This window comes from Leguminivora glycinivorella, chromosome 19 (genome assembly GCF_023078275.1).
Source record: "Leguminivora glycinivorella isolate SPB_JAAS2020 chromosome 19, LegGlyc_1.1, whole genome shotgun sequence".
In the NCBI taxonomy this organism is placed as follows: domain Eukaryota; kingdom Metazoa; phylum Arthropoda; class Insecta; order Lepidoptera; family Tortricidae; genus Leguminivora; species Leguminivora glycinivorella.
Window position 1 is genome coordinate 3,049,258 of NC_062989.1, and position 10,912 is coordinate 3,060,169.

The 10,912-nt window shown below is 38.9% G+C and overlaps 1 protein-coding gene across 1 annotated transcript; it reads right to left on the minus strand.

Annotated features, from left to right (window-relative positions):
* Positions 1 to 3,510: 3,510 nt before the first annotated feature.
* Positions 3,511 to 10,694, minus strand: LOC125236709 (gustatory receptor for sugar taste 43a-like). The gene is made up of 9 exons (XM_048143628.1): positions 10,538 to 10,694; positions 10,141 to 10,337; positions 9,773 to 9,917; positions 7,658 to 7,798; positions 6,735 to 6,842; positions 5,808 to 5,984; positions 5,267 to 5,379; positions 4,575 to 4,739; positions 3,511 to 3,762 (listed from the first exon to the last, which is right to left on the minus strand). Exons 1-9 carry the CDS (start codon positions 10,548 to 10,550, stop codon positions 3,694 to 3,696), a joined length of 1,128 nt encoding a protein of 375 aa, XP_047999585.1. The 5' UTR covers positions 10,551 to 10,694; the 3' UTR covers positions 3,511 to 3,693.
* Positions 10,695 to 10,912: the final 218 nt, after the last annotated feature.

A 10,912-nucleotide genomic window follows, 5' to 3' on the forward strand; every position in this document is an offset into this window, starting at 1 on the left:
GAAGATTTTTTAAACTAGCCTCTTAGCGGTTATTGAATTATTAAAAAAAAATACCGAACAAGTGTGTGGCATTCTAATACCACTTCCTAATGTTATTTGTTTTTGACAGGCTTTAATAATACTTTTGTTTGTGTTCTTTTCGTCAACAGAGAAAAAGACGAAGAGAAAAACCAAGACAGATACGAAGACGAGAAGGAATATCAAGAGAAACAACAGGAAACTAACAACGAGAACGCTGAAGACCGTTACAATCAAGACAAAGAGAATACTGGTACATCTTCATCTACATTAGGTCTAGATTAACGGTCAGATGGCAGGCTAACCTAGTTGAGTTTCTAGCTGGAGACTCGGCTGTTGATAAACTATTTGCAATCAAATGTAAAATATGTCATAAATTCTATACGCAGCCTAATCACAAAGAAATTCTATATAAAGGATTTCTTTTTGACGATCGGTCTTACCTTGCGGGTGGTGACCCTGCCTGCTAAGCCGCGGTCCCGGGTTCTAATTTGTATGATGAGAACAGATATTTTTTTGTTCCTGACTCATGGATGTTTTCTATGTATATAAGTATTTGTATATTATATAATATATATCGTTGTCTGAGTACCCACAACACAAGCCTTCTTGAGCTTACCGTGGAACTCGGTCAATTTGTGTAAGAATATTCTATAATATTTATTTATTTATTATTTATCTATATATAAATCTTAAATAGGTCGATTAAGTAAAAGGTGGTCTAGAAATTGCATATCAACCAGAATTTTTAAGTATTGGAATAAGGACAGGCACTTAAATTTTTCTTTGACTCTTGTCTTTTAATCACCCTGAATAAATTTTAAACCCTATGCTAAATTTTAATACTTCCCAGAGCTACACTGATGATCACCTGCTACTCCTGCTAGGCATATAAAAATCCATAAACAGTTACCTACTTTGTATACTTAATATTGCAGACACCGCACAACAAGCCGGTGAAGACCACTACAGCCAGCAAGAGCAGGACAACAATGGAGAATACTACGAGAGTGAAGGAGAGAAGAGAGGCAGCACCGCTGGTAGAGATACTGATGACAACGCCCAGCGGTATGAAGATAAGGGGGCAGAGGATATGGATAAAGAGGGGGACAGGATGGAAAATTATGATGTGGAAGAGGACAGTCCCTCGTTCAGTTATGACAATAATTAGATCTATGACTTTTAGTATGGCCTATTACGACTTGATTTGTGAAATTAGTATTAAGAAAAGTGTATTAGCATTTAATAAATATAGTGTGTTTGATTTGTTGAAATTAAAAATTATTGCAGTTATTATTTACGATCTCATTAAATATCAAAAACCGGCCAAGAGCGTGTCGGGCCACGCTCAGTGTAGGGTTCCGTAGTTTTCAGTATTTTTCTCAAAAATTACTGAACCTATCAAGTTCAAAACAATTTTCCTAGAAAGTCTTTATAAAGTTCTACTTTTGTGATTTTTTTCATATTTTTTAAACATATGGTTCAAAAGTTAGAGGGGGGGGACGCACTTTTTTTTTTCTTTAGGAGCGATTATTTCCGAAAATATTAATATTATCAAAAAACGATCTTAGTAAACACTTATTCATTTTTAAATACCTATCCAACAATATATCACATGTTGGGGTTAGAATGAAAAAAAATATCAGCCCCCACTTTACATGTAGGGGGGGTACCCTAATAAAACATTTTTTTCCATTTTTTATTTTTGCACTTTGTTGGCGTGATTGATATACATATTGGTACCAAATTTTAGCTTTCTAGTGCTAACGGTTACTGAGATTATCCGCGGACGGACGGACGGACGGACGGACAGACAGACATGGCGAAACTATAAGGGTTCCTAGTTGACTACGGAACCCTAAAAAAGATTTGATGTCATTGGGATATAGGTACATACCTGTTTGAGGGCACCAAACCTATAGTAGAAATTGTTGACGTTTCCATTCCACAATCATTTATCGCAAAATGTAATCGATACTCGAGACTGCTGAGCCAAAGTCTTCCAATGTCTAATTTCTTTGGGAACGCATCGAGTGTGATGGGCACATGAGAGGGCCCGGAACGAATGGAGTTTAGTTTCAATATTAATGTTAGTTTTAACAAAATAGTATGCTAATATGTACAAATAGCTTTTACCTGCGGCTTCGCTCGCATTAGAAAGAGACAAAAGTAGATGTCACTCTCTATCCCTTCAACTATCTCCACTGAAAAAATCACGTCAATTCGTCGCTCCGTGAAATACGGACAAACAAACAGACACACACACTTCCCCATTTATAACATTAGTATGGATTTATTGAATAATAAACAAATACACATTATTAGTATGAAATATTACACAAGACCCATCGTTTGGCAAAATCAGATTGTGTATAAATTTGTCCTGTTAGGATTTAGATCTAAAAAGACCTCAGGGCTAAATCGACTGTTCTGTACCTAAGGGACAATTTGGCCTTGAAACTTGTGACGTCCTTAAGACGCGGCTCAGCTCAAAACTAATCTACTTAATTCGGCGTGAAGGATAACACGCATTAGTATTCAAACACTAACGGTAGGAGAATTCCGGGAAACTAATGAAACGTTATAGAACTAACATTTATTTAATTTAAATTAAAAAGACAATAACTAAATACAGATTTCAGGAGACGTGGTTTTAACTTTTCGTAAAAATAATCGTTTCAAAGGACATCACGAAGACTGCCAAAATCGCAAATAAGTAGGTATGCACCTTTTAGGCCCACTTGCATCAACCACTTAACTCAGGGTTAGTGGGCTGTCATCTGTCAAATTCCATATAAAATGGTGGGTTAACCCTCGGGTTAACCCTGCATTTTCGTTGGTACAAGTGGCCCTTAGTTGTAATAAAAGTTAACTGCTGTAGGGACGGAGCACGGCATGTTGCCAAGTAAAAAGTAAAAAAAAAAGTGATTTGATTATTTTCTGTGCATTAATGCAGCATCTAGAATGGATTTAGCTGTGGTCATGCATTTGTGTGGGGCTTCCCAACACCAAAGAGGATCGAGTATTATAGAGAGTTACTGTAAAAGTAAAATAATATATGCAATCACAGTGCATAGACTGCTATCTCTCGACACAAGCTTTGGCCCATATTCTAAGCTAGATATGTGTTAAAATGTCAAATACTGTTATGTGGTATAGAGTTACTGTAAAAGTAAAATATGTAATCGCAGTGCATAGACTGCTATCTCTCGACACAAGCTTTAGGCCATATTCTAAGCTAATAGATATGTGTTAAAATGTCAGATACGGTTATGTGGTATAGAGTTACTGTAAAAGTAAAATATGTAATCACAGTGCATAGACTGCTATCTCTCGACACAAGCTTAAAACTTTCAAACCTCAGTTTTGACAATTTGGTCCATATGTGTTAAAATTTCAAATTATTATTAGAGCCATCTAGCCGAGCGTCCCCCAAAGGTGTAACGCCATCTAGGCCACCGTACCTATTTCTATTTATGGTTCTGAGGTACATTTTTTCTTAGACTGTAGCTATCTATATGGAGTTACATATGTCTTGGCCGACACAACTATGTGATATAGAAGTGACAGGAGGCGCTTATAGTTGCGCTTGCGCCACCTGGCGCAACGAAATGTCAGTTTGCGTTAAGGCCGAATTAGAGAATCAGATTTATAAAACATGTTGGTCCTCCTGTCTTAAAGTTGATCAGAGATTTTCTGGAATTGTATGATTATAACTAGGTATGTTGTCACTCCGCCCAGCATCTGAAAACATCAGAATAACAATTTAGTTTATTTATTAAATAAACAATAACTTGAATTTGTATTTGTATCAACCAAGTTTGAAATTGGAGGGGATGCCTTTGACCAGCAGTGCGACACTACAACAGGCTAATAAAAAAAAAGTTTGAAATTAATTATTACGATCAGGCTAACGCAAAATTTCAATTTTCATTTAAGTAAATAAAACTTAAGACGATACAGGAGGGGAGGGGTCAATCTCCATACAAACGCTCTCGACTATTTCCTCCCTGGTTTTTGAAGATATTAGAGCAATAATTTTTTCAACACAGATTATTATTATTTTTATCTGTGACGGACCGTTTTGATTTTCTTATTTTTAATGACGCTAGAGCCAATCAAAAATGTCCAATAGCGGCCTTATTGATTATGGCGCAAAAAAAGGTGTGGTATTTAAAATTGGTAACAGTTAGCCAAAAAAACTAAACGGTACGACACAGATTATTTCATTGTTATTAAGATTCTCAAATGTCGTTATGATTGATTAAGTTTTGAAGGAGGAAACAAAGGAAAGAAAGGAAGGAAAAAAAGGTATTTTTTATTATAAATGTGTTATGTGGGTGTCGTAGAAGGCGACTGTGGGATATGGGTTAAATTGTGGCGTAGGCGAGAGGCTGGCAACCTGTCACTGCAATGTCACAGTTTCGTTTTCTATCAACCCCTTATTTCCCAAGAGTGGCACTGAAGCTTGAGTAGTTTCATGTGCTCTGCCTACCCCTTCATGGGATACAGGCGTGATTGTATGTATGTATGTATGTAAATATAATAAAAGTTACCGTAGCCATAAGTGGACGGGCCAACGCATAGACTCCCAGTGGCATATACTTGGCATTGCTGAGTAGAATCTGCTTGGCAAACTGGTCGAGTTCCCTGGATAGCTTCTCGGATTTCGGGGCCAAGTGCACGATCAGGTGACTTAGCAGGATCTGGGTGCGTTCCCTCTGTTTGGAACATGATTTATCAAATTAAAAAAATCACGATTTTCTCAAATATCCACAATGATATTTAAAAATATTTTAAGGCAGTATGCGTCGCGCTCTTGACATGTAAAGGCAGGGTCGCTACTCTTGAGAATGATCCTCGGAAATGGATCGAAACATGTCGAACGTTATATCGACTTAACACGTGAGTAACCCGCTTAAAATATTTTTAAATATGTTTGAGTCTCACGGGAGTTTTATAGTTAAAATCTACAATGGTAATGCTACGTAGAGAGACCGCTCCGTTGACCTAGTGTTATGATCCGTTGACCTAGCGGTTCTCCATATTAACTTACATAGTCAAGCCCGCATTTCAAAATTACTCTGAAGTAGCATATTGAAAAATAAAAAGCTAATTTAAGATCTGTACCTTCATAAAAGTCACAAAACTGGTAGGATTATGTCAAAATTTTTAATGAAAATGACAGAACTCTAAAACTAAAGAAGACAAATTTTTAAGCGTAGGTAAATAAAGCAATGGAAATAACCTGCTCCTGTGTCCAGTGACATGGTTCGATCGTCAAGAGGAGTGTGAGGACGTGGAACAGACTCCAGTTGATTTGGAGCACCAACTCGTACATAATCCGTTCATCATGGTCAACTGCGGGAGATATCACTAACATTATTATGAGAGAGACAGACGGCAATTCTCAGTATACAGAAAGAGTGAGATAGATAAATTACATGTTAGCAGTCAGAGAGAGACAAGCGTACATATCAGCAGAAGTACCGGGTAAGTTGTCAGCATCAGATGGATGAAAGCAGACAAGAAGACAAAGAAACATCAGGAAGATCCTGTTGGTAGCATTCAGCTCTCTTCCCCTCACGGGAGTGAGGAGGATGACAATATCCATCTCATCTCATCAGATAGAATGAGACAAACTTAAATCTCAGCAAAGCATGACAGTATGGAGTCAACACCAAACTGATGACCCCGCACCCCGTTTGTCGCATTCAGCTGTCGTTTCGCTCATGATAGTGAGCAAGATGGCAATGTCCATCTCAGCAGATAGAGAGAGATAAACTTACATCTAAGCAGAAGGTAGTATGGAGTCAGCACGAGTCGAATGAAAGTAGACATGAGGACAAACATCAGGAAGATCCCATTGGTCGCATTCAGCTGTCTCGTCAGCTCGCTTATACGCTCGTGGGAGAGAGCGAGACGGCGAATGGTGGATTGCGCTTGTGATATAGTCATGGTATCTCCTGAAAATTTAGAAGTTTTTAACTTCGGTTTTTGCAACGTTTTAAGATTTTTTATTAGGTGGAAAGGGGTAAAGAATGTCCTATGAGTGGTATTTTGTGGAGTAACATTCGGAAATATTTTCTCTGGGTTAAATAGGCAATGTTAAAAAAATAACGATGTCATTCATAGATTCCGCACTAAGTTCAATGATTTTGGATAAGTACCAATGTATTTGACAGCCTCATATTCTTTAAAGTCATTTAAGAACGGCGAAAGTTTTTGTTCTTCAAGTGGTTGGAGATTCTGGGCAATTTGGCCATAAATCTTCAGTAGAATTAGTAGCAACCAAGCATACGGCCCGCCTGATGGTAATGAGATTTGCATTGCTGTACCATACGCAATACCGCATACGTACTACAAGAACAATCTGGTTGGTTGTTGGATAAGGTACCCAGGGTAGTACTACTTACCTTATCCAACAACCAACCAGATTGTTCTTAAGAGGAAACCATGAAACGTTGGAGGACAGGTCCCGTAGCCGAAAGGCATTTCTGCGACGCCAAACGCCGCAGAAATGTAATCTATCTCTATCGCTCTTGCGTATTGGCGTGACAGAGCCAGACTGCATTTCTGCGGCGTTTGGCGTCGCAGGAATGCTATTCGGCTAAGGGGCCAGTCTTTAAACTTATGTATTTTTATGCAATTAAGTCTAAGTTTTGAATTATGTGTAAGAAGTAGTAAGAACCGTGAAAGAAAAATCTGTGTTTTACCAGGAGTCTTGGCTTGCTTCGTGAAGCAATCGACGAGTGTGTTGCGTTCTGTTTTCGGTGGTCGCAGCAAGTCTTCCAGTACTGTCGTCGGCTCCAACTCCAAGTTAGCTTAAAAATTAATAAATAAATATATGGGGACACCTTATACAGATCAACCTGCGAGGTAATGCCGCCAGCTACTTTGGTTCAATCTCCCAGTAGCCTATTAACACTTTCGCTACCAAGAACCCGACTGTCGGGCACACCGCTCGTAGAAGCGTAGCCGATTACATGGGTTTCCCCGTATGTAGCGAAAATGTCGTAGCGCCGCGTAGAGCCCGGTTTCGAAAGTGTTAAGCCAGTTATTAAATCGGATGCTAAGTTTTTAATTTCAGTATGTAAATAATCTTGTCATATTTTGAAGTTGTAATCCTTCTCAGACTTAAAATTTTACTTTTGTTAAATGCCTAAACCAACAACAATGTTGTTAGGCGTAATATTTACACCAAAAACCTTTAGGTACGTGATAGAACCTAACTACTTGGAAAACACAGTACTGTCTTTTACGACGTCTGTATATAACGATAACGGCTCAAGTGATTTTGTCAGAATTTCACTCAAACATGTCCTTAACCTTTAACCTTAACCTTAACCTCAGTAACATTTTGAAAATTCGCCATGGTTGATGTTAATACGAAAGGGGCCGCATTGATATAGCTCCATCCATCCACTTCGTTGAAATTTTCTTTACACAATTTGATGTACTTCTAGATATTTGAAACATATCATAACATCGAATCCCGCTTCTAAGGCCCGTGATCTTGCACAACTGTCATGCCAGCCACGTACAAGATACTTGCATGCCAGTCCATTTGCCAGTAATTTGTACGCGGCGCGGTTGGCACGCCAGTTGCGTATCGCAGGCCTAACGAATAGTAACTAACCTCTGCGCAACGTTACCAGCTCGTCATTAACAGCGACAACGGCTGTGTGTACAGCCAGCACAGCACAGCTCCATTGCAGAAGAACGATAACTCCCATCAGATTTCCCACATAGTAGGGCCCGTACATGCACATTATGTACCCTGTGAATTCAAATGCATCTTCAATATCAGCTTCATCGTCTGGGGATTGTATTCCAAAGGATCTAAGGGTCGGTTGCACCAAATCTTCTGTCACCGAATTTAGCGATCGCAAAATTTGTTGTATGGGAATCTATTCCACAGACTCATTTCTGTTGTGGTCCGCATTGCCAACTAACCTCAATGCGGAACCAGGCTTTCGTGAGCCGTGGCAAATGGTGGGATAACGCAAGGAGGATGATTGGACTTGTTTCTGCTGCTTGACGTTGATTTGTCTCTTAACTGTGGTTGATGTATGTATCTCTAAGAGGGACACGGAAAATATTTATTTATTTAAACTTTATTGCACAAATTTACAAAAAAATAGTACAAATGGCGGACTTTACGCCTTGAGGCATTCTCTACCAGTCAACCATTGGGCTAAACAGAAAGCTTAGTTTGGTGCAGGATTTTAAAAATTAAATAAGAAAACACAAGTCAGTATTCATACTTATCGCAATAAACCTACTTATATACATATAATAAATACATATTCAGAATAAAATAAAATATATATTAAACATAAATATATATTATACATACATATATATAATAATTTCGTACCTAGTGTGAGACATAATACAAATACTTAGTCACGAATGTTTTCAAATAGATGCTTACGCAACTTGGTTTTAAACGTAAGTTTGCTCTGAGATTGTCTGATAGGCAAAGGGAGAGCATTCCACAGACGAATCGCTTGACAGGTAAATGAGTCTGACAAGAAGCCAGTCCGATGTGGGAGTACAGCTAGCTTGAGAGTACGAGAGTCACGAAGTACACAACCGGGGCGGGCTCTTATAAACTCAAATTTGGACCTGAGATAAGTGGGTGCTGCTGGATCAAATAAAATTGAATACAGGGTACATAAAATTCGCAATGACCTGCGTTCACGAATTGGGAGCCATTGAAGTTTTTGGCGAAAGGGAGAGACGTGGTCATATTTGCGGAGGTTAAACACGAATCTGATGCAGTTGTTAAGAAGACGATCAAGTTTAGACAGTGAGGCTTGTATAATGCAAAGACCTTTACAGGGGACAGCTCAATCACATTTTTTGCCATACGAAATTAAACCTTATTGCTGAAACAGAAAGTCGATCGTATCAGACTAGCGAAAACGGTCCACATGAGAGGGCATTGTTTGGACTGGTGTCCCTCTCGCACGTGTTGCCAGTGTTAATGAGGTTCCCATATTAGTAGTATTTTTATCTGTATATTACCTGACTTTATAACTTCTTATTTTATTTTAATGTTATATTCAAACTAGGGTTTCGATATATTTGAAAAAATTTTAAAATAATTATAATGTAATTATTTTGATGCCAGTAAATCAAAGATTTGTATAATTAAAAAATACTTTCAATTGGGTGTTAGTAGATTTAGTAGTAACTTTGAAAATTGACTGGTATCCCCAATTTATGACAGTGATGACGTCACTGAATAATGTTGACATTGTCAGCAAATGCGAGAGGGACACCAGCCCAAACAATTACCTCTCATGTGGACACACTTTTTGACCTAATTAAACAATCTAGTTTAATAATTCTAAATCTATGGTGTAATGTTAGTGCAACACACATCAGCGTAGTCAATAATAGGAAGTATTAGGGACTGAACAAGTAAGGTTTTCGTACTAGCCGGCAAAAAGTTTTTTATGTCTGTAAAGCGCCCGTAATGTATTAGTCACCTTGCGACTGACTAAAATATGCCTTTAAATATGCTCTGAGATATGCCTTTTCCCATTAGGTATTAGCCTTATGAAGGGCTCCTGTGATAAAATTATTGGTCAGTCCGTTTCGGCCTTGAGGGTATACTTGGAAAGTAAGAGCCAATGTAAACGGTGCGAAAACTCGCATGCCAGTTTCATAAGCGGTGTTTGATTGGTGTGCCAATTTCATAAGCGGTGGTTGAATGTCTTTGACCCTCGGGTTGCTAACTTACACATTTTTCCATCTGAGAAACCAGCCAGGAAACTGTAAAAGTCTGCTATTAAGATGGCGGCTGCCCACAAAGGTATGCAGACGATTGTAATCATTTTGATCCTTTCGCTCCTTGCCGATGGACTGATTTTGAGTTCTGTGCTGACCTGAAACAAATATTAGCAATTTTGATTCTTACTTTTAAAAGCAAGAGGTATTTTTAGAGCACGATTTAGAATCATTTTCGTCATAGTCTAGGCAGAAAATCTCGGCGACTGAGTTTGTACTAATATTTTTGCACCCTGTTAGACACAGGCTATGAGAAGTGTTCCTCTCCCTTCTATAGAAGTTTGTTTGACAGTTCTCTTTGCAGATGATTGTACATTGTACCTGTCGCAACTGTTCCAGCATTTGAAGGAGGTGGTTCATCCTCTCAGGAGCCATGTAGACGGCGACGCTGGCGATCATCATCATCAGCAGCATGTCGGATATCCACACGAACATCTGCAGCGTCATCTCTCCAATCCGGATCCTCTGACCGGGCTCTTGGCAGATGTCCAGGACGAAAGCTGCCAGCATTACTGCATCTGGAAAAGAGGTAGCAAATGATCTTTTTGGAAACCTACTTGAGTTTAAGTTTTGCGTTTTAGTTTTGCTCATCCTTGAGAATGTTTGTGACCTAATGGCGCAAATATTTGAATTTTGTTACATGCTGATGAGGATAATCGATTTCGGCAAAGGAAGATTTGCTAAAGTTATGAAGGAATAACAACGGATATTTACTCACTGAAGATAGTCATGACAAGACGTTGTGTGATGACGAGTGTGGTAGACAAAGATGGCCGCCAACCGTCGAGTGTACGCGCGAAGCGTAACGGACAGACACCGACGTATACTGAAGCGCGGAGCAACAATGCAAGCGGACCCGATACTACGCATTCTGGAGGAGGTTCTGCTGGAATTATAATGAAGTATATAAAAAAATGTTCCTACGAAATATATAGGTAATACATACATGTATAAAGTAGATGAGGTATAATGGCAAAAAGAGTAAAAGTTTAAGGCTAGGTAAGCGGTCAGCCACACAGCGGGTAGGAGTGTATGAAACCGGAACTGCACATACTGTACGCAATATTAATACGCGGCCTGCCGCAACCGCACG